The sequence below is a fragment of the Sander vitreus genome, chromosome 17 (assembly GCF_031162955.1).
Source record: "Sander vitreus isolate 19-12246 chromosome 17, sanVit1, whole genome shotgun sequence".
In the NCBI taxonomy this organism is placed as follows: Eukaryota; Metazoa; Chordata; class Actinopteri; order Perciformes; family Percidae; genus Sander; species Sander vitreus.
In genome coordinates, this window is record NC_135871.1 from 8833671 (window position 1) to 8857775 (window position 24105).

A 24105-nucleotide genomic window follows, 5' to 3' on the forward strand; every position below is an offset into this window, starting at 1 on the left:
CACTATACCCTACCTGCCCATTAGCAGTATGCTTGAGCGGACAACTGGAGGATAAGTTGTTCTTTTCCAGGACCCGTGAGAATTTTGCCACAACATTGAATATTTACTGTGAGGTTAGTTCAAGTTTGCTTCTGTTTTTCAGGAGAGTTCTGGTTGAAAAGTTTGTTTGGGCAGGAGCTTTGTGCCCTCTGCCATCAACAAACTGCATCCATAATACCATGGACTAGATGGTGCAGTCTAGTCTTTGTATATCTGCCAAAACCTTTAAATGTCTGTGTGTTGCAACCTGCTAATGGCTGTTGTTCCTGCTCTCTTGTTTTCTATATTTCAGTATCACTGCTGTTTAATGTTTCGCCTGTCCAGGCTGATGCACATTTCCTCTTTGGAGAAAAATATCAAAAGAGGGCAAAAATAAAGTGTTTGCTCTTATTATTCTGGGTGTCAGACAGAAACACAAGATAAATATAACCTTATTCATATCAGTGTTTGTATATGCGAAAATGAAATAAATATCACACCAATACCAATAGTTGCTCATATACCTTATCCACTGCATGAAAAACAAAACATAAACTCTTTAAATAATGGTTTATACAAAAAAAACATACAAAATGTTCTCTGAGTTATTGACTGTAATTCCAGCTGAGTGGAAAAGTGTTTGTGATTTATATACAATTAAAGGTCAAAGACACTTAGTAAACAATGCATAAATCATCAGAGTAATCAACAGAAATTAAAACAGTTTTCTTCACTAACAAAATTATAACAAAACAACCAATCTGTATTCATAAAAAGTCCCATTTATTTAAAAGTCATTACATCAACAAATATTTCAAATCTGTATTGTTTGTGGGTAGACCCACACCAGAAACACATGAATAAAACGTGTATCACAATAACGGCTCAGCGTCCATTTCAGATGCTGAAAGTTGGAGCATTCCAGTCATTTATGTTGGGAAATAAACAAGGAACAAGCTAGCATACAGAAACAATAAATGAGTTAGTTAGGCCAGTCCCGCTCTCTACAGGATTACGGTAGAGTAAAATCCACTAGAATCCAATGTGGCTTTAGGATAATCCCATCAGAACTGCAACAGCGCAACGCTATTACAGAACACCCAAGCCTGTTAGAACTGATGAGAGCCTACAGTGAAGGAAAGGTTAGGTTGACAATCCTTGGTAAAAAAAGAAATATTTAACACACTGACTTCTACTTTACAAGACAAACATTTTAACAGCCTGCTGCCAACAAAGCACAACGTCTTATAATACTAATTACAGTGATCTAACAAAAAATGATTGTAAACTAGTTACACAGATAGAAAACTAAGTCAATATTTGCATCATGGAAAATACCTCTCCTGTATTAAGTCTTCATCATATAAAGCTCTGTAACATGAATCCATTTGAAAAATAGCTTTTTCTAGGATACTAGTACAAGCCTGAGTTACCAACATTCATTGTTATGCATGTCCGCAAGGTAATACTGAGTTAATATGCACCTCAGCTGCCTGTTGTAATTAATGTGGACATGTTTTGATACTATCATCCTTTCCGTCTGTTTCTGTTTCTCCTGATTTATGAAAAAGAAGTGCTACACTGGCAAAAAGTACACACACTGGTGTGTAACGCCTATACATGTATGCTCAATCTTAAATAATTTCTCATCATTTAATAATGTCTTACCAGTCCATTACACTGACTAGACTTAAAAAGCAGATATCAATAAGGACCAAACTTCTGCCGCTCAGATTTTTTGATGCTGGTTGTCATTTTTGTGGTGTAAGGGCAAAAACCCTGAGCTAGGCTGGAAGCGGCTGCTGGGTGGACAGCCAGGAGGGGGAGAGTTTTCATGCCAAGCAGGCTGGAAATGGGGACGGCGTAATGTTGGTTTTGGATGGTTTGTAAGGTTGAGGGAGAGTGGACGTTAATGGCGGGGGAAGAAGTGGTGGCCGCCAGGACGGCCATAGAGGTAGCAGCAGTGGAGGCAGTGGGAGCGGACTGAGAGAAGCTCATGTTGAGGTCAATTGGGTTCGCAGAGGAAGCGGCCTGCATGGTGTATTTAGCCATCTCTAAGCTGCAGGTAGTGATGTTTGGAAGAGGGAGTTGAGATGGTGAAGGGTTAAGAGGAGACAGAGGAAAAAAGGAAAAGGGGAGGAATGGGCGAGACAAAGGAGAAGGGAGGTGAGAGAAAGAGGAGAAAACATAAGTATCAAAGAAGGAATGTGTTAAAAAGCAGAGACAATCAGGATTTGAATGCAGTCAAGAGAACGGAGCAGTGAGATGGAACAAATCCAGCCTCACTCTGAGCACAATATCTCTGCCCTCATTCAATAGCTTGGCTGTCTTATCATGAGGCCGCGATGTGATGCCCTGCTGGACGTGTGCGTCCTGCATAATATCTTACCTGGCGTTGATGAGGTACTGGGCGACGCTGATGCTGGCGGGCGAGCCTGTGATCGTGACTTGGCGCATAGCTGAGCCATCAGTGGCACTGGCAATTTTGATGTGAGCTCCAGAGACCTGGCGAATCTCATTGATCTTGCTGCCTTGTCTTCCAATTATGCAGCCAATAAACTAGAAAGGGGGAGAGTGGAAACATGTAAATGGCAAAACCGGTTATGTTTACATGCTTTCCAGGAATTAGACATCAAAACAGCATGAGGAAGCAGCTGACATGGTGACAGCAGCACTCCTGGTAGTTTTCTACACAAGAAAACCACATTCCCAGCTGTGTTATTGTTACAGCAGAAAACCATGATGCATTGTACCCATATTAATAACACACCATACTGTAGCCTAATTGTAAGATCACATGAAATGTTAGCTGCCGGTACTGTGAATGATGTCACTGGAACACTGACTAGTTTGACATGTTAAAAGATATACTACACATTTGCTTTGTTGCCAAGAATTAGATGAGAAGACAGTGATACCATTCTCATTTCTGCGATAAATATGAAGCTACCACCAGCAGCCGCTTAGCTTAGTTTAGCACAAAGACAGTAAACAAGGGGAAACAGCTAGCCTGGCTTTGTCTGGCCGCCAACTAGCACCTCTAAAGCTCACTTATTAACAAATAATTTAACATTTTCTTGTTTAATCCATACAAAAACCAATGTGTAAAAATTTGAGTCTCACGCTGGTTGCCTGGCAATCTACACATAACCCTCCTGGACCCACAACTTGTTATTTTTACACTAAGGTTTTTGTACAGATTGAACAAACATATCAGATATAACATGTTATTAGTAACAGAACCATGCTAGCTGTTTCCCCGTTTCTATTATGCTAAGCTAACTGGCTGCTGGTGGTAGCTTCATATCTACCATAAAGATATGAGATATCTGATTATGGATGAAAATAATCTTATCTCAGGCTCAAGTAGCCAAGCCAGTAGACTGCTGTCTTCTATTGTTGGTCCACTGATATCTTTACTTTTTTTTCGGAAATATTCAAGCCACAACAAGCTAATACTTATAATGATTGTGGTGTATTTATGCAATAATTAATGTTTAAAAAACACAAAAGCATAAATCCCTTTCTGCGGCTAAGAAGGAGAAAGTGTTTGTGTTCAATGATTCTTCATTCCTCATCACATTTAGTGCTGGAAGAACAAAAACAATGTGGCACTTACATCGTTAGGTATTGCCAGCTCCTGTGAACTTGTGGGGGCAGACGCATCCAATCCTGCAAAGTAGGACAAGGAATGTGAACAACAGTATGGCACTAATGGCTTCCACTTTCATTGCATGACAAGTTAACCTACTTTGTCTACTTTATCACTGGTACACTGCTAAATTAGGAACATGAAAATGGCATATGGCAAGAAAATCTGGAATCTAGACAGACACATACTGTATTCAGCACACATACTATGCACATATTTTACATTGCTACAATAAGATGAGCTACATTTTCATTCATATGAACATGTTTCATAAGCTCTATCACACCAGTATATATAATCAAAATGTTGTAATGTTTTGTCCTCAGTTAGTTGTGGCAGAGTATATGAGTACATGGGGTGGCTGAGGTCAGGGATGGTCGGCCCAAGACAATGTTAGATTTGGAGGAGAAATGTTGCAAAGGTGAAGGATGGGGTCGAGAGATGTTTTGGAGAAGGAAATTGGACAGATGGAGCTAAAATTTTGGGAGGGTATGAGAAATAATGAGAAATGTTATATATTTACTAAACTGTAAATATTTCTGACATTTTTCACATTTCCCTCTCAGAGAACTCTGCTGTTTTACTTTTGTTTTTCATTCTGTCTGCTTCCATCTGTCTCATACTCTTGGGTTATAAATATTTCAGTGACTAACTTTTAAGATGGTTGATAATAAACTAGTTTGGTGGCTTAACCTTACAACTTCACTATTCTTTTATCTTCTGGTACAAATAGATGCGGTCATTTTTGTTATATGCACATCTCTGTAAAGCCACCTTCTGAAAAAAAAACCTGTGAGAGTGTCTGTAAACTCTGAGAGAATGGAGACATCCTTGATCCTCTCTGAAGTGACAGGGGTGTTGATGATGTGATTCGAAGAGGAGTGAAGACAGAGGGATAGATGGACTTCCCCGGGGAGCCGTGGGTACGTACCAGGGAAGGTAGGGTTGCTCTGCCCAAGGGAAGGGAGGGGGATATGCTGCATAGCCAGCTGGTGAAGCTTGGTCAACTGCAGGGTAGGAAGGAAGTTAGAGCTAACCAATCAAACTGGATTATTTCAGAGGAGTTGACAACTACAATACAGAACCAATCTGAAGTTCACAAAACATCACAGATAGTGTCAGTGTGAAGATATTCATTTCCTTCAGAAAGCATGCTGGCTTCTCGTGGCAGTCATCTGAAAATACAGTCACATCTCTGGCTACAAAGCTTTCACTGATCATGAATTCTAAAGATCGTTCTTTCATTTCAATTAATGCATGCTGCTGCAATGTGTTAGTGTTAATAATGTCAACAGATCAGGGTTATTAAAGTTTCATCTTTGCAGAGTAGGGTACACAGAGGGCGTATAGTGGTGGCTTCGGAGGGAGTGGGCAGGAGTAGGTCATTAGAGCGGGTGTCAGTCACTCAAATGAGCATACTTACATCTTGATGCGCAAAAGCATACTGCCCTGGAATTGCAAAGGCCTGAAAAGAATAAGAGAAGAGATGTGGTTGTATGAGTGAGAGGTGCAGACATGTTTGAACATGTCACTTGAAATGTGAATTTTTCACAGAGCACAAAGAGTAAACTCAGTGCAGTGAGTGTGTTTCTAAAAATCCATTCTCTTCCTCTTTTCAATAGCTCTAATGTGTATGGATTTAATGGAATTTCATCTAAATGTCATCTGCTGTTTTGCCCCCTCTTTGACCATGGCCAGAAATCAAATAACATAAACAGATGTCTGATAGGTCAGAGCAGACTGTGCCAGATTCAGGACAGCAACTGGCCAGCACATGCAAACATGAGCTTTAGTCACGACATCTATCACACTGCAGGGGAATTATTAATGTGAATGACTGTTATTCATATCTCCAACACATTACAGCGTGGCCGAAAACTTTCTAATGTGATCATTAGCTCATCTTACTGCTTACAGCATTACAATATGAAGAGCTTATTGTTGTATAATTACATAGATGTGTCCCTCTAGTGGTGAAATGTGCTTAATGATCAGCGTGACTCCGAGCTCCCACACAATTAGGAAGCAATTCAATTGCCATGCTTTTAACAAAGCTGCTAAAATCACAGCTAAATAACTCCCATATTGCTACTTACATGTGCAGAGTGTTGTGGTGCTAATACTGCATGGGGTCCAGCAGTCATGGCCTTGGGACGGTAGGGAATAGTCGCTCCTTTTGGTGGAGACTAGAGACACAGTCATGCAAACCAAAAAGCAGAATTTATACACTGCTACAACTGAGAAAAGAGCTCTCACTGGCACTGATGCCAGCATTTTATATCCCTTTTTATATCGCCTGCTGAATCTTTTTACACCCCTTTCATCTGTTGAGAAAGTTACGAGACCTTGGACCAAAGAAACCTATGATACCTGTGAATAGACCTGAAAATGGGGGATTGATAAGATTTTTTGACAATAAAAAGAGGTCAAGTGGATGCTGAACATAAATCTAAACTTATTCCTTTTACTTACAGGAATCTATTTTAACTAGTTTCAATCTTATTTAAATAATAATAAATTTAAAAAAAGATAGTATAGTATACATCAGTAATTCCAAATTACGGGGTACTCTGACAGATATTGGGGGGGTATGTCAGACAAAAAAAATCATTAAAGTAATAACATTTTGAACATCCAAGCAAATAGTGTCATTATTGTTGCACATCTCATGAGGATGACCAACCACTACAACCTGAACACAAAGATTTAGCCTTGCAGGAGGGTCTGAAAATATCCCCAGTGTGCTACTGAATACCTTTTACCACCTCCTAAACAAATGTGACATACTTGATACCTAAATAGAGTTGTTGAACATGAAGATCATCTGCTGTCTGACAGTGCTTACCTCCAGCATGACAGAGCAGATGTGTCTTACACACTGAGTGATGGCCTGTGGAGTGCCGGAGATTGTGACAGCCCTCTCTGTTGAGTCCGGCAGCATGTCTCCTGCCACCTGAACCTGAGCGCCTGTGGTCTAAACATCACCAGACAACAGAAGAAAACAAAGGTTATTTATTGCTGAAAAGAGCACAGCAGCACCCAAATTGAAATGCTGTTTCAAGCACCCGCAAGTTACCCCGAACACATATTGACATGCAGGGAGCAGCTGCAAGCCAAAAAGCAATGTGTGTTCCAATATTCTTAAGAGGCGTACACAAGTATTGTTCATTCAGAATGAGTATTCACCCTCTGCTGATCTTTACAGGCATAAACAGTGGAATTTTCAAGAGCAGCAACCAAAAAAATACGCACATTTTAAGGCAAAGAAAAACAGGAAAAGTTTGACTGGAGTGTTTGATATTTGAGGTGTCAAAGCAGCAGGGGAATTGGTTTTCTGTCTCTGTTTGGACGCAAAAACACAACTTCCTGATAGAAAATAAAAAAAGCAGAGGATTCCTACCTCTCTGATCTCTTTGATTTTTGATCCTCCTTTGCCAATCAGGGAGCCACACTGGCTTCCTGGGAAAACCAGGCGTAGTGTCACAGGTGGCTTGCTTGTCACGTTGCTGTTTGTCATTGCTGCAGTAATATCCTGAGGGAGGATTCAAAAATATGTTCAGCACCGACCGAAAGAACGTCAGCAAGGCTAAGGGAAAGGTGCATTCAGTGTCCTTCAGACTTCAGACAAAATCGTATTAAACACTAGAATGTTATTGACCATATGTTGCACATTTGTTTTGCTGTACCTCCTCAAACTTCTCTGCGATCATGGAGAAAGCTCTGAAGATGCCCTCTGTGGGTCCTGTGATGGTAATTATTCTCTCTGGAGATGATCCCTCTGATATGTTGATACGAGCACCACTCTGGAAACACAAATCTACAATTATACCAGCCTCAATTTGTTGTAATTTATCTGCCAGAACTCATTCAATTATACAAGTTTTCACATCACAGGATGTCAAAGTGAATGCTCACCTCCTCTCTCATCTTCTTTACTGTTTCTCCTTTCTGGAATCAAGTGGGAAATATAAAATAGTAAACTTGATTAGTTTTATATAGGGAGGAAAAAAAGACAATCGGTAAGAAAGCAGGATGAACCATTGTAAAAAAAATTAAAAAAATTAAAATGTATATATATCTACCTTCCCGATTATGCTGCCAACTTCCTGTGAATGAAAAGATAACAACCCTTAACAAGCAAGTGGCAACACACAAGATGTTCTCTAACAGCTTTTCACATTTACAGCAGGATGTAATCATTTTATCAACAATGACGTGCTATTACCAGACCATTATTACCATTATTACTTCAAAAATACACAATTATTTGAAGTATTTACACATCTGTCTATTACCTTCCCATGCATCAGCAGCCTTAACGTCAGTGTAACATTCAGACTCCCATCTGAAGCCATTTCTTCCTTGTCAGACATTCTCTGTGTTTTCCAAGCTTTGATGTAAACCGTCTGCAAAGAAAGAGAGAAATAGTTTAAGACTGTTCCCGTTCATAACGAGAGCTCTAGTATTTCAGGTGCTTTAGCAGAGTATCTGTTAAAATAAAGAGGTGATCTACAAGATCCTAATGTTATTACAAAGTCACACTGTGTGGGGAGTATTGTACTGATGAACTTAACATTTCAATACATTTCCAGCCTTCTTAAAGGGATACTTCACCGATTTAGCATTAAGCTTTGTATCAGCAGAAACACGGTAGTATTTTTGAATGACCGTGCTTCCCTCCCTCATGTCCCCCTGAGAGGAGAGATCTCTGTATTGTGGGTCTGGAAAAATGTATACCAATGACGCAAAAATCGTCGTTTTACGTCATCGGTATACATTTTTCCAGAGGCAAAGGACTACAGCCAGTACTTCCGCATAGCCCATAGGGGTAGGGGGCCCATTGCCGAGGTAAAAAACCAGTGTCAGCCATCTTGAATCATCGCTTAGCTTCTCAGCAGAAACAGATTTCTTCATCCCGAAGGAAATTTTAAAAACAATTGTGTGTACCACCGGGATACATTGCTAGCTGGTAAGGGGACATCCTCAGCGGTGTGCGGAAAGCGGGACGAGGGTAGGAGTTGGAGCTAGGTGGAAAGCTAACGCTAGCCAGCCACCTGTGCCAGGCTTCACCTGCTACGGAGACCAGCACCTCAGACTGCGGTGCCGCCAGCCGGAATACTTGACAGGCTTCGCCTGCTACGGAGACCAGCACATCAGCCTGCGGTGTTGCTCAATGCCGCTAACTGGTAAGGGGGTATCCTCAGCGGTGAAACACGGAGGATGTCCCTAGCTCATACTCTTAGCTCATAAAGCTAACGCTAGCCAGCCACCTGCCCCATCAATCCTGCTTGAAAGTGTCTCTTTGGACAACAAACTGGACTATATCCAACTTCAACGAAACTCCCAACGCGAGTCAGAGACTGCTGTGTTTTGTTGTTGTAGAAACATGGCTAACAACAGTGCTGCTCTGTCACCGGGTAAGACTAGCTAGTGGAGGTGGGCTTTTTTAACACAGACTGTTGCAGAAATGGGGTGCTTGTATCCAACTAACTGCTAACCGCTGGTGGAGTTTGTGACTGAGACCATTCTACATTCCACGCAAATTTACGGCTATGTTTATACTCTGTTTACAGCCTACCAAGCGCTAGTGCTAGTATGTGTTAGCTGAACTTTACGGAGCATATAATGTGTTTCGTATGTCGTTTTTATATAATGTCGTTTTTATATATTTGAATTGTAACCACTTGAGCCACGGTGAAACGCTGTTTCGTGTATATGGTTGAAATGACAATAAAACACAGTTGAATTGAGTTGACCGTCTCACAGTCTGTCTGTCTGTAAATGGTAGGCGTGGCTTGGGAGTGGACTCAGAGCAGCGAAGCAAGTGCATTCTGGGATTTGGTGTCTTTCATCCACATGAGCCAAAAACACATTTCCTGGCTTTTCTTGGCCTAGAAGGCACCAATTTCAATTTTTTTTTCTTCACATTTATACTACACAAGTGACCCAATTTAAAGATATATTCAGCTTTCCAGAGGTGAAATATCCCTTTAAGTAATTGTGTTAATCGCCACTGCTATTGCTTACTACCCTGTTCTTCTATTTATTACAGTCAAACTGCTGCAGCTGCATGACATGTGAAATGAATCATTTCCTGTGCTCAACATGATTTTCCTGGGAAACAGGGAACAAGACACAGCAAGTATAAAAGCTTTCATAAGTTGCATCATCATGGGTACATCAGTCTGTAGCAGATAAAATAGTTCTCTATTTGAAAATGCTATGGATTGTTACTTTAATTATGGGTAATGTAAAGTGACCATAAGATGCTCCAAGTTGGAACAGTCCTTTTTTATGCTGCTTTTGAAATTACCATGGGATTGATGCTCTCTGAAGAGTTATGAATCGTTGTTGTTTGTCTTCTGACCGTGTAGTTGTGAGCGGGGGAAGATAAGCCTATCACTAGGTGCATTCTTCACATGGGACCGTGTCTTTAGTTCCGGCTGGATAAAAGTTGTGTGAGTCCTTCGGATAAGATAAGATACAAAGAAAGACACTTGTGCTGTGAAGGCCTGAGGATCAAGTGGTGTGTGTGTGTGTGTGTGTGTGTGTGTGTGTGTGTGTGTGTGTGTGTGTGTGTGTGTGTGTGTGTGTGTGTGTGTGAGAGTGAATGTTGTGCTCTGTTGTGGCCGCGTATCCAATTCGTTGTATTTGCAGAACAAATAAAGAATGTCTCGATGCATTGAAGGAAGGGCAGTTTATTGCACCATAACAGACAGATAGAAGACTTCAAGTCTAAGGAGGACCAAGGCCACCTTGTTTATTCAGCCATCATGGTTCTGAGAAATGCTTTTACCATTTATTTCTAACTCTGGGCTTGGTAAAGCTTTTTGTTTGAGAGGCATTGTACACAGAACATTGACTCAGAGGAGGAATTTGTAACTTATAAACAAAATAACCTAAATGAGAAATAGGTGATTCAACAAGGGACTGCTTGCATGGACTGATTATGCAGACACATGTGAAACTTCAACTGAAACCTGTTGGCTTAATGCAAATGGTAGATCTACTTTCTGAGATCTTGGTAATAAAGGGGAGGGAAGATGGAGGCACGTTATTGGTGAGTGAGCATGAGGTGTCACCAGTTAATCCAGAGTTTAATTCAATCCTACTCCAGGGTTTTAACAATAAGGACAGTGACATTTTCAAAGCAACAGTTTGACACGTTGGGAAAAATGCTTATTTGCTTTCTGGTGGAGAGTTAGATGACAAGATTGATACCATTCACATGTCTGTATGGTTAATTTGGAGCTGAAACCAGCAGCTGGTTAGCTTAGCATAGACAGAAACAGTCTCTGTCTAAAGGTAACAAAATCCAGCAGCCCTCCTAAAGCTCACTGATTATAATGTATTGGCTTAATCCATATAAACAAAGAAACGGTGTTTACGGTGGGTTATGTGCCAGACTATTTCATGGCTCTGACCAGCTGCCAAGCAAACAGTGGAGACTCCAGGAAGTTACAGATTCCAGCCAAAATATAGTCTGGCGCATCCCCCGTAAATATAAAATAGTTTACTTTACTTAATCCCTGTACAGATTCAAAAAAACAAGATATGATTAGTGTTATTAGTGAGCATTAGAGGGGTTGGATTTTAGTTGTATCCCCCTAGTTTCCATTATTTATGCTAAACTAATATAAGCTAACAGGCTGTAACTTCATATTTAACGGACAGATGTGAATGGTATCAATATTCTCATCTCACTCCCTGCAAATAAGCGTATTTCCCAAAATATCAAACTATTTATCCTCCCACAGACGGCTGCTTAGATACTCACACAAACCAATAAATACAGAACTCTCTGCCACCATTCCACACCTAAAACGCTTGCTAACACAACTGGCAGATGTTATCCGATGAAATGTGGCAATATCAGCAAATAACAAGTAAGTAAAACAGTTTTCCAGGAGCAAAGACAAGTTTACAATAAGATATTGTTCTAGCCCATTCCAGTGTTGATAAATCCAGACTTAGCTAATGGACTTACTCCTAACGACATCATGAATAAAGGGTGGGTGTCTTACTGCTAACAAGACTGACAGCTAGTCTCCTCTCTGTGTCTCATTATAAAGTTATAGTGAATACATCAAATAAACAGCAACATCTCTGTCTAATCCTATAGGCCGGGATTTGTTTAGTTAATGCTAAGACCCTTTTGACCCATTTCTGTCACCTCTAGCACGTCAGCGCCCACTCAAGACTTCCGAACAAAACACTGGCGCACAACAGCACCCACAAACTATACATGATAAAATAGATAATCTACAGCAAACCAACTCCCAGATCACTGACAGGCAGAAGTGTGCTTCAAACAATAAAAAAAACAGGGCATTAATCCTTAAGGGAAATAGAGAACGATGTCTAAGTGGATTACTTGGGGATTTCATTTGAAAATGTATTCCAAATTTCAGACTAAAACAAAGCAATCTTTAACATTCTGAAATTTGTAATGCAAAGATTATTGTATTCACAAGATTATTACATACAATAGCCCCTAAATAGACAATAATTGAAATAATGTTCTATACATGTTGAAATAATGTGTTAAATTATTTATCTTTATCATAATGAAATGAATTTCTGCTAACCCATGACTAATCACAGACTTAAATATCTAAAGTAACATTCTATTTATAACCATCACATATCAGACTATAAGCAAGGGGCCATGCAGCGTGGCATTCCTCCCTCAACACAAAGGTTACACTATAAGAGATTTACGTCTGGTTTAATGTGATAGTTCAGTGTAGACCAAACTATCTCTGAAGTTAATAGCGCAACAAAATATATTTACAACACAGCAGAGTACAGAAAAACAACCAGCACAATTGAACTAATGGGAGTCATGAGTGGTGCATTAAAATGAAGGCATGCATTCTTTAGCTCCCTACAGTACCAAAAAGGTTGCATTAAAAGTTAAATTTCAACTTTGTGTCTGGCTAAACCCTGACATTAGTGTGCAACACTGTTACAAGTAGAATCTGAGCTTGAATGAGTCTGATCTTTGCTGTGGCTCAGTGAGAGGCCTGTAATGCAACAAGAATGATTAGTTTAAAGTACTGACCTTATATACAAAATACTTGCTCCTCTTCTGTATTTGTGGTATCTCCTTAATGAATGGCCTTTTAGTTTGTAGTCCGTGTTCAATGTTTGCCCCCTTTGTTGTCAGTTATCCACAGAGTGGACAGATGGTTCCCTGTGCCCTCAGACCGGCTGGAGCGGAGGCTGGCTTTGCTATTAGTCCCTCAGCTTAGCCCAAGATAAGCCCCTACGCAGGGCAAGTGAACCCGCATCTCTTGCCTAATTCTCCCTGTCACAGCCACCAAAGAGGCGTTCCTCCGCACGGAGATCCACAAGCTGAAGAGGCCTGAGGGCAGGGCAAAGAGGCTCTTTGGCTGGACACTGTCCTGCACAGTTAGAGCAGGCTACAGTTACAGCCACCACAATAAAAAAATCTGAGAGGTCTAGCCTTTTTGCAAAAACACACATATAGACACTGAAGAGACGCTTTGTTCTGTTTGCTCTGGGACTAACAACTCTGCATGACTGCTGTGTTCTTCATTAGATTTTCAGAGAGCTTCCTTCCTGCACAGGGCCGGATTTTCTCCAAAAATAAATCTCCCGGTATCAAATCAGTGCTTTGTACAAGGACCCCAACTAATTGAGGGCTGGGAAGGACAATGTGGCGTTTGAGCTATTTAGTAATGTTAAGCACAATGTCTTCATGGGGTGCTTGTCCCCCCTCACTGCCTCTGCCCTCCCCCACAGCAAGCCCTTCTGCCCTTGTAATGAGGCCATACTGGATACAATACAGCCCTTCTGCACAGAAAAAATGTATTCAGCTGAGCTTCGAAATTGTGAAGGAAATGAATCAGTGAAGCATAAGTGGCATATTTAATTACTACTCACTGCGTTGCACAGGGACAATGATGGCTGATGTGAGACTCATGGCCGTCTATCAGACATCTAAGCAGGCCACATTACATTCACTTCTCAAGAGGATTTCACTACAACTTCCACGTTTTATTTCTGTGATATGAGGATTGAAGGTCCTCATGAAAACACAAATATGAAAATAATCATTTAAAGTTAATGTAGTTTGCCATTATTCACTTTTTAGAAACGTTTTCAGGCTAGCTCGTTAGGCTAGGTTAGGATCAGGGGTCAGGGAAAGGTGAACAATTTCAGAACAGTTTGTCTTTTTGTTTCCAAACTGCAAACAGAATCAGAACCACAACAAAGCTATCAAAACTGTCAAGGGCATGGCATCTGACAAAGTATTTGACAGTTATTTTTGTCCTTTCAGACACCATGAGATGATCGGGCATTTCATGCCAATCACTTGGGACTAATTTCCTCTCCTTCATGTACCTTGTGTGTCAATGAGATTAAGGAGTCAGGGATTATGTGTAATGGGATTACTGTGACGCTATTACTGAAACTTGTTGGTGTAATCAGTTACAGTTACTGAAAGCAGGGTAGATTTTAAATCAAGAATAGCCTGAAATTAAAAGGAAAGGGGGTCATAGCTGCACCAATTTTACCTAAACTGAAAGAATGGCTAAGGCTGCGTTCCCATAGCCAAAAAGGGGATCCAGCAGGGTGGTGCGGCAATGTGGGAGTGTCACTTAAATGGCTCATTTGTGTGACGTCATGTTGTGTTATTTAACCCCCCAATGTAGCACAATCAAATTTATATTTCACAATTACTGTTTTCCGTCAGATCGTTTATAGATCTCAACGTTTCCGACCGTACCTAAAGGCAGCTTCATTTCACGGGAGAGAAAGAAAATAGACAAGCGACTGTGCTTTGTTGTTTGGCAAATATTCAGCTGTTACACAAACTCCTCTTGAGTTCAGTGCTTGTGTTTTTTGTTTTTTTTTACCCTCATAGTGTTTTAAAACTTTTTTGTGGCACCAATAGAGGAACCGATTGACAAGTCTGATCGCAGGTTACATGATTGGCCACCGCAGCGTGACGTTGGGTTGCGTTTCACAAAAAGTTGACTCGGTCTCAACATTTTGCAGTCTGCTACGTTTTTTTTCTGGCTCCCCCCTGTGGCACCCCCCGCCGCAGCCTGAACACACTAGCTCTATTCAAACTGAACGGAAAGACATGCGTTTCTGCCGCACCATCTGATGGCCGACGCCGCGTGAATGCAGCTTAAAGGATAAATAAAATATAGCCTACACATGGTTCTTGTATCATTATCTTTAATAACACTCTGCAGGTCTAGTGGCCTGACATTAGGTAATCATAACAATGGAATAATATGAACTAATCCATATTTTAAAGATTTTGAATGCCACCTGCTTTTAACCAATTTACTCCTTCATGTGCAGTGTGTGTCAAATAACAGTAACAAGTCGGAAAACCATTATATTTAACGGCATGGGGGGGCTCTAGCTAGGTTAGCCATTGTTAGCAATGCCCGTTGTAGCAACATGTCCACAAATAGAAGATGGACAGTACTAATAATAATATAATAACTAATGTAACGCTAGTTATTGTTAGCGTTAACTATTAACTCGTCGTTATTAAATATAAGTACTTTTGGGCCGTGGGTAGAGTAAGAGCACGGAGACAGCTTCGACTGTGTAACTTGGTCCACTTTAATGACACTCTTCAAGCGTAGGACAACTCAAGACTCAACAAAACGTGCTTCATCATCTCAACATCATATCCCTCCGCCAACATAACGGTTACTGAATTACAGGCAGGGTATAACATGTTAGATAGCGCCCTTGTTAACTCAAGGAACAGAATACACTATGAAGCTACAATTAATGGAAATATGTGACTTATTTCAGTAACCCTAAAAAGGTCTGTTAATTAAATAGTCACAAAATAAATCTCATCTTACACTAATAAAAGTGCTAATAAACAAAATACAGCTTTCACTACTGTTGATGCTCAGAGCAGCCATGTTGGATTGTCACGTCAGGGTTCACAATGTTCTCCCGACTTTCCGAGTGGGGATATTAGACTTCAGGGGCCATTCAACTTGATATTTCCGACTGGGAACTCAGAAATTCTGATTTCCGAATTCAATTAACATGATCGAGCATTGCCGAGATGGCAACAGCCGCGCCACCAGGAGCCGTCCATTTATATAGACAGTATGACAAAATAATGTTTTTTTTTTAACATTAGCTAAAGCATGTAAACATGATGAGTAGAAATCCAAAATACAAGTACTAGCCAGAAAATGAGCATATGTCTCCTTTAATGTACACTAAAATAATGTGAAATAATCACTAATCTTACAAACATTAAATAACTTTCTTGCACTTCCTCATAGTTGTCTGCACTCCATTTAACATAAGCTAATGTTCCTGCTGAGAGAAAAATGATAAAGTTAAAACTAGCTAAAAGTTTAGGGGGAGGAGAAAAACTGGATTGTCACATGATTGTAAAGCAGTTGGCAATGTCTGACACCGGTTCTAGGCGCATACATACTGGCACGAAAGCTTGTCAGGCGTAGCAACAGTAACTAAGGAGGGCGGGGCTTAGCGAAGAGTCATATGCTCGTTGTGGATTCTTACCAGCTCAGTGTCCACTTCGACAAAAACTAAACTTTTTGGAGTTAATGTTAAATTCTCCGAAAAATGTCTATTGGCTACCTAACCCTACGTAACCGTTCTACCAGTAAATAGTCTCGAGCCGGTGTAAATAATGCCAGAATGCACGAGGACTACAAGTGGAGTAGGACATCAGGTCAACCGGACTTTAGACCCTGAAACATGTCAATGAGTTAAAAAGTGTGTGTGTGTTGAAACGCCTGTAACGTTAGCTAGGCTACAGCAGCCCTGCGGTCCGCTCTAGCTTTCTCCAGCGGAAAGCGGTCGATGGATTTCCAAAAGCTTTGCAATTTTGACAGTTTTAAGCAGGCGTGGAGTCACTACGGTTATCATGGGGAAAACTTCCAAGAAGTGATTAAGCGGGAGTTCACACGGATTAAAGGTACAGTAATGGTTGTGTTCTAGCCTGGTTGACACCAGACCCTTCTCAGTTGTAACTTGCAGAGCAAATCTCAAATTTGCCAGAAGTTCCTCAGGGTTTTCCCAGACTAGCTAGTTGTGTTCAGTCATGAGCAGTAGTGACAGCCTAGGCGTCGCTGGTTTACCGCTTACATGGCTGCTCTTTTTTTTCATTTTTTATTGTAAACAGGAACAACATATCTGGATCATGCAGCTACTACTCTGTACCCAGAGTCTCTGGTCAGGGACTACTTCCAGGACCTTTCAAGAAATGTGTACGGTGAGAGAAGTCACATAAAAACATTTAAGTGTTCATTTATTCTTTATTTAGTCATAAAACTCAAAACATTTAAGTATTGTTATATGCCCCCAATAGGAAACCCACACAGCCATAACCCCAGCAGCAGATTGACACATGACACAGTGGAGAGGGTCAGATACAGGTAAAGTCTATTCATGCCCAAAGAAGCATTTATAATAGGCCCCTATGACTCCATTGAATGGTACTTCGCTGGTTCAAATGAGTAAAAAACAGAACATTTTCTTACAGGGTATTGCAGCATTTTAACACCACCCCTGAGGAGTACTCTGTGATTTTCACTGCTGGTTGTACATCCGCACTCAAATTAGTGGCTGAGAGCTTTCCCTGGAGGCCACAGACTGAGAGCAAAGCGGGGAGTCATTTCTGCTACCTCACTGACAGCCATACTTCTGTAGTTGGCATGAGAGGACTGACTTCTGGCCTGGGGGTAGTTGCCTTGCCTGTCTCCCCATGGGAAGTGGAAAACAAAGCAAAGGATGGGGCTCAAGGTGAAGATGTTATTTGCCAGATGCCGCACCTGTTCTCCTACCCAGCACAGAGCAACTTCTCTGGGAGGAAGTATCCCCTTAGCCATGTGAATGGCATCCAGGCGAGACACCTTTACCCAGCATGTGACCACCAAGGCCGCTGGTTTGTGCTGCTTGATGCAGCCTCTCATGTCAGCTGTTCCCCTCTAAACCTACAGGAGTGCCCTGCTGATTTCATTCCCATCTCATTCTATAAGATGTTTGGCTTCCCCACAGGTCTGGGGGCCCTTCTTGTCCGTAACGACACAGCAGGCATGCTAAAAAAGACTTATTTTGGAGGAGGCACAGCAGCAGCTTACCTTTCTGGAGAAGATTATTATGTGCAGGCAGCAAACATTTCTGACAGGTAAAGTACTATGCAAGCCTGCCACATCCTAGACATTCACTGAAAGCTCACAGTTGTTCCATGTCTGCTGCATCCTTATTCTAAAATCAATGTTTTCTTTCTCCCTGATAAAGATTTGAAGATGGGACTGTGTCTTTCTTGGACATCATTGCTGTAAATCATGGTTTTGACGCTCTTTACAGGATCACAGGTGCTGTTACAGAGCATGTTGTTTCATGAAAAAACTGCACTAATTTAATAGCAGAATCATAATATATATGGAGTTATTCATGATCTGCTTCAGGTTAACATCAACTGAATCCCTATCTTCATCCCTTTTTGACTTCAGGGGGCATGCACAACATTCAACAGCACACGTTTGGCTTGGCACGCTACACTTACATGCTGCTGTCAAGTCTTTGCCATGGCAACGGGCTACCAGCTGCTCAGATATACTCCGAAGGCCAGTTTGAGAGTCCAATCACACAGGGCGCAATCCTAAACTTCAACCTCAAGGATTGTTATGGACAGATAATTGGGTATTCTCAGGTGCATTCAATAAACAGGATTTATTTCTTTTTCAGTTTATAGTTTTATTACTGCATGTGTATGCGTAGGCAGTGCTGGTGAATAACAAAACAATTCCTCCTTTGCCCTCAGGTGGACAGAATGGCCAGTTTGTACAATATCCATGTGCGCACGGGTTGCTTCTGCAACACTGGGGCCTGTCAGTCCTTCCTCGGGATCACCAATCAGCAGATGAGGAGAAACCTGCAGGTGAGAGATCAAAGAATAGAAAAAAGTAAAATTCTGTTAAGGGCATATGTAGGTGGAATAAAACATTGTCTTTTTCTCTCCAAGGCTGGCCACGTCTGCGGAGACGGCATCGACCTGGTGGACGGCCAGCCGACCGGATCTGTACGCGTGTCCTTTGGCTACATGTCGACATTTGAAGACTGTCAAAAGTTCCTGAACTTTGTTGCTGAGTGCTTTGTAGAGAAACCAGTCACAGTGGACCAAGTGAGAATAGAGAAGCTAAAAACAGCCACAGCAGCATCCCAGGACGTAAATGAATATCTTCCAATCAAAATCCCAAATGGAGAAATATGTAAAGTAGATGAGAAGGAGAGCCCTACAGAAGCATCACTGAGTGGATTTGGACACAGAGACTCAAACAGCCACGAGGAAGCTTATACTCTGACCAACATCTACATATATCCCATCAAATCATGTGGAGCCTATGAGGTTTGAGGATAACCCAAACATTTATTTTCTTTCATATTTCTTTTCTGTCCTATTTCTTTATCTGTCTCTGCTTTGAATTGACTCTGTGCTGTTCTTTATGCAGGTCAATGACTGGCCGGTGGGACCGCTGGGTTTACTGTATGACAGAAGCTGGATGGTGGTGAATGGAAACGGTGTGTGTCTGAGTCAGAAGAGAGAGCCGCGTTTATGCCTCATTCACCCACAAGTCCACCTGCCCTCAAACAAATTGCTCCTGCAGGCATCAGGTCAGACAGTCCGTCAGCGGCTCACTGAAAATAATCACAGTGCTTAACTTAACCAAAAGAAATTTCAATTAGTCGGATGTTCTGCTATAAATTCTCTTTGTCAGAGGATTTACATATTTTGTTCCCACTCCCCTGCAGGGATAGATACAATTTCAGTTCCCCTGGAAAACAACACTCAAATGCACACAAGCTATCGGGTGTGTCAGAGTAAAGTTTGTGGTGACAGGTGAGCTGGCAATGTAAAAACATCTGAAAGCAAATATTGTGACACATATCATTTGTTACATATTTTTCACTGATGTCAGTCAGTGCATTCTCTGGCTGACATGAGTGATTCTTTTCCTGCTATCAATTTCATATGAAATTTCAGTTATTTACCACTTTTAATGGAAAAACAAACAAACAATGAGCACGAGATGATATTAATCTCCTCAAATACCCGCATGACAAGTCACAAGTAAAGAAAAAGCTATTCATCCACTGATTCTTTGGATTAGATGTTGCACAAAAGCAGCATCGAACTCTGTAGATTTCCCTCGGGGCCCTCCAAAATATAATCCTCCTCCTTCCCCCAGGGTGGAGACTGTCGACTGTGGGGATGAGGCTGCATCATGGCTTTCAAACTTTCTTGGACAGCCATGCCGCCTGATAAGACAAAGTCCTGATTTCACCCGAGACATGAAGAAGAGGCCTAGTGGAGGAAGCAAAACAAGTATTTTACCTGTTCTGCCTGGCTCTAATTTATCTGTAATACTGCGCATGAGCAATCTGTGTTCCCATATCCTGCTAATACTATAATAGGCACTGATTAGAACCATCTGACAATTTGTAAAACGAGATTTTTGATATACCTAGGTTGGTAGCTATTGGTACTTCATCAGTTTTATACATCTTGTGCAGTTTTTGTGTTATGGTTAGTAGTTCTCAGCCTGTGAAAGAGCTCTGTCAAGTCTGGGAATATTACTGATGTCGGGTGTCTTAAGCTTGGGCTTCGAGACAAATTTTCAACAGAAAGCCTGTGTTGCAATTTGGCGGTGAGGAATTTGAAAGACATGGGTATTTACCAGCCAGGGAGGATCTAACAAAGAGATACTATTGAGTTGCATTATGGAAAGTTAGGGCTTCAGTTTAGGATATCTCAGCCTGTGCTGCACAGATTTCAACCACGCCTTTAAATATCCTGACTTTTAGTTTCTGGATAGAGTCAAGCTCCAAAATACTGGATCCTACCTTTCTCATAATGCAACTAATTTTTTTTTATTTGACCCTACATGACATGGTAAATCCCCATGTCTTTCATCATTTGCACTGAAGGCTTTCTGTTAACTATTTGTAGACTCCAAACCCAAACTGAGGTAACCCTGATGACATCATCAAGATGTTTAGAAAGCTCCCTCCAGAGCCACAGAAGACATTATGCAACTATTTTCCTAGTGTGAGTATTACTCCTCATGACAGATTACTGATCCTCATGTGTAAAATCAGTAGAGTGCCCCTTTTAATATTTATAACTATATTTGCCAGCTTTTGCATCAAATATTATAGCATTATTGGATTCACAGGTTGTTTGCATAAATATGATGAATTCTCTTCGTTGTTCAGGTCTTTCATTCACTGGATGAGTCAATTCCCATCTTGCTATTTTATCTATTAACAGATTCTTAATTACATTTCTAGAATAATTTCTATATCATAATGTATGTTGCTATTTTACAAAACAATCTTATCACAAGGTCCATTAAGTAGCTGTTCTGGAGCTTTTGATCGTATCACACAATCTTTCTCCGCAGATGGAGTCTGCCTGGTTGTTATTGAATTGGAGATGTTCTAATTTACATTTTTGGAGCATTTCAAGGACTCCTTGGCTTAAAAATTGAGATTGATATTGCTGTATGAAATTACCTACTCAGTGATAGATTTTATCACCCATCCTTAATTCATGTCTGTTGAATTGTCAGTGCACAATTTGATTAATGTTGACAAATGTACTCAAGTCACACATTTGTCACCCTCTGTATTACAGCAGAACCTTTTCAGTCTCTGTGAGGATGCCGGCTGCACAAACCAGAGATCTGAATGTTTTCCTCAAATTGAACAAATCACTGGGGTAATATAAAGTCTTTCCCTTCTAGCCGCCACCTCAACGTCCCTCTCCCTGGTAAATGAAGCGCAGTATCTCATGATCAACCGTGCCAGTGTGGAGCTCATTCAGAAACTAATGAGCAGCAGGTTAGAACGCATGTTGTGTTATTCAAAATACGCAGTGCTCCACTGAAAAACATCAGGATGTGTCGAAGCCTGTACATTTACATTACAGTGGATCATTTACGTAGCGCTGCAAAAATAACCTGCAATTTCCACATTCCCTTTCTCAGGCAGGACGACTCCGAGGGCGAGCGGCTCCTTGACACACAGAATATCATTAGCCGCTTCCGAGCCAATTTAGTCATCGCTGGAGTAGAACCGTTTGAGGAGGATAATTGGCCACACTTGATTATTGGCAACACTCCATTCGTGGTGAGCTGACACTTAGATACATGATGAAAATCTTCAAATGCATTAAAAGCAGATTTCTCAGAAATGAACGTCCTCCTTTTGTGATTTACCCAAAGTTTGCAGGTCAGTGTGGAAGGTGCCAGATGATTGGAGTAGACCAGGAGACTGGGACCAAAACAAAAGAGCCGCTAATGTCTCTGGCGGCCTACCGCAATGGGAAGGTCAGTCAAAAACAATTACTGCTTGTTCATGTAGATCAGGGATACTCAACTTGCTTTGCCCAGGGGCCACTTTAGCAAAATTGACACAAGGCCATTAACACAAGGATTGACACTATGCCTGTACCAGATAAATAACATATTTTACTGCATTTAATAGCTGAAACTAGAGATGTTCCGATACAGATACCAGTATCGGTATCGGCTCCGATACTGCCTAAAACGCTGGTATCGGGAAGTACTGGAGTTTATGCACCGATCTGATACCACGTAGTAAAGCCCTAAAGAAAAAATACGTTAAAGTAGTTTATTTATGTTCTTTTTCTGTTATAACTGACTGTCAAACTGCATAATGAAAGAACGTTCTGTGGCATTCATGTTCCACAAAGAGTTTAACCTGAGCCAGACCGACAACAAAGATAGAAATAATATCACATCCATACAGGGATAGTAGTATACAGTTGTTAAAACATAATAAAATATATGACACACTGGTATCGGATCAGTACTCTTTATCGGCCGATACACAAGTTCAGGTATCGGAATTGGTATCGGGAAGCAAAAAATGGTATCGGACCATCTCTAGCTGAAACTACTTCACTTTAGTTCTAAATGCTTTGGTTACATTTGAAAGACTGTATTAAACAACCTCTTCCATCATGCAATCACTCACCTGCCACTTTTCTTTTGATGGACAAGCTCTATTTTTATGTTTTTTTTTATGCACTCTTGCACCTTATTTACATTGATAGTACAAACAAAAACAAAAAAATCCCAGCAGAATCCATGCATCCAGTGCATGTGCATGAAAAGAAAAATCACTTTGCCTGTAATTTTGAACATTTGTAGGTCACTTTTGGTGTGTACCTGACCCATCAGCTACCAGAAGGCTCCACCAAAGCCAGTGTCCTCTCTGCTGGTTCCCTGATACAGCCAGAGCCACACAGTTCTTGAAGTAGTCATCTGCATCATCCTCTTTATTTATTTTGCTGATGTCCTTTGGTCCAAAGATGTCATTTCTGCGCTGCACATCCTAAAGATCACCTGTCAAACACTGTGGCGAGTTTCTATAGATGCTGCTCTTTAATTTGTCTGTGTGGCTTTTGTCCTCATTTCATACCCGGGCATTCAGATTTTATTCCATCCAAGTCTGTTTTGATGGGAAATGAATGAGATTTCTGGATTTCTTTAACCCCCCAAATGGTTACATTCTTAGAATGTGTGCAATAAAGTGTATTTAATTGCATGACAAAATTATAATTTGAATATATTACTTATTATGTTGTTATTATTGTTATTTTAGCCAAAACATTTCAGACTTGATCCAATAATCACTGCTCATGTTAACCTCTCCACAGTTCTTCCTCTGTTTATTTCCATGAAGGCTTATATTGCTATGTATTCCAAACACAGCAGTGCTGTTACTGCTGCCACAAAGCTATAACATATTGCTCCCTGTAATGGAAAAACCTAGCAGACACTCGGTGCTCAGTGTATGCTCTCAATGTGGTGCAGACTTGGACATCAGATGGAATGCCAGAAAAAAATGTAATATCTTAGCCACCAGAAATAATGTGATTAGAGTGACATGCTTGTACCAGGGTTTCCGCTGGGTCTTAAAAAGTCTAAAATTTCAAAATCAAAATTTTTAGGCCTGAAAAAGTCTTAAATTAACTGAAGTATTGTGTTCTAGGTCTTCATTTTTTTTAAACCGGTCTTAATTTTCCTACGTCCATGTAACGCTACCTCTGATGCTCTTTTTTTTATATTTTATTCTGTGGTCTTGTAGTTCTTTCTCTCGGTAGTCCAAATATAATTTTGCTGTATTACAACTAAACACTTTCATTGCAGCCAATCAGCTTTCGTGTTATTGGTGCGATCGTGCGAGCGTCTTTGGGATTGTACTACAGACATAAAATTGATTTTATTCTTCAGCTATGGGGAAGTGCAAGTTTAGCGATACTTGGCTTGAAAAAAAAAACATTATTTGGAAACATTATTTTAAGGTACAAAAGAATCTTTGGTGCTGCTTTAAGAAATATAACTAAACTAAGA

General features: G+C 40.7%; 2 protein-coding genes across 4 annotated transcripts; one reads left to right on the top strand and one right to left on the bottom strand.

The window, feature by feature from the left end:
- Positions 1-1722: 1722 nt before the first annotated feature.
- LOC144532319 (poly(rC)-binding protein 3) lies at positions 1723-13095 on the bottom strand. Its single transcript, XM_078273013.1, has 13 exons — positions 12735-13095; positions 7966-8076; positions 7753-7776; positions 7586-7618; positions 7357-7473; positions 7071-7202; positions 6516-6644; positions 5767-5856; positions 5094-5135; positions 4602-4677; positions 3638-3690; positions 2408-2577; positions 1723-2077 (listed from the first exon to the last, which is right to left on the bottom strand). Exons 2-13 carry the CDS (start codon positions 8041-8043, stop codon positions 1723-1725), a joined length of 1299 nt encoding a protein of 432 aa, XP_078129139.1. The 5' UTR covers positions 8044-8076; positions 12735-13095.
- Positions 13096-16142: 3047 nt separating this feature from the next.
- On the top strand, positions 16143-23097 carry mocos (molybdenum cofactor sulfurase). Of its 3 annotated transcripts, XM_078272895.1 has the most exons (15): positions 16144-16634; positions 16842-16931; positions 17028-17094; positions 17202-17846; positions 17960-18036; positions 18175-18374; positions 18486-18602; positions 18687-19070; positions 19174-19336; positions 19475-19562; positions 19912-20048; positions 21469-21565; positions 21712-21853; positions 21949-22053; positions 22900-23097. In XM_078272895.1, the coding sequence occupies exons 1-15, from the start codon at positions 16520-16522 to the stop codon at positions 23002-23004; spliced, it is 2532 nt and encodes an 843-aa protein (XP_078129021.1). In that variant the 5' UTR covers positions 16144-16519; the 3' UTR covers positions 23005-23097. The 3 variants fall into 3 exon arrangements, with proteins under 3 accessions (XP_078129023.1, XP_078129021.1, XP_078129022.1); XM_078272896.1 differs by lacking the exon at positions 16144-16634 and having other exon boundaries at positions 16859-16931; positions 17006-17094; XM_078272897.1 differs by lacking the exons at positions 19475-19562; positions 19912-20048 and having other exon boundaries at positions 16143-16634.
- The last annotated feature ends 1008 nt before the right edge of the window (positions 23098-24105 follow it).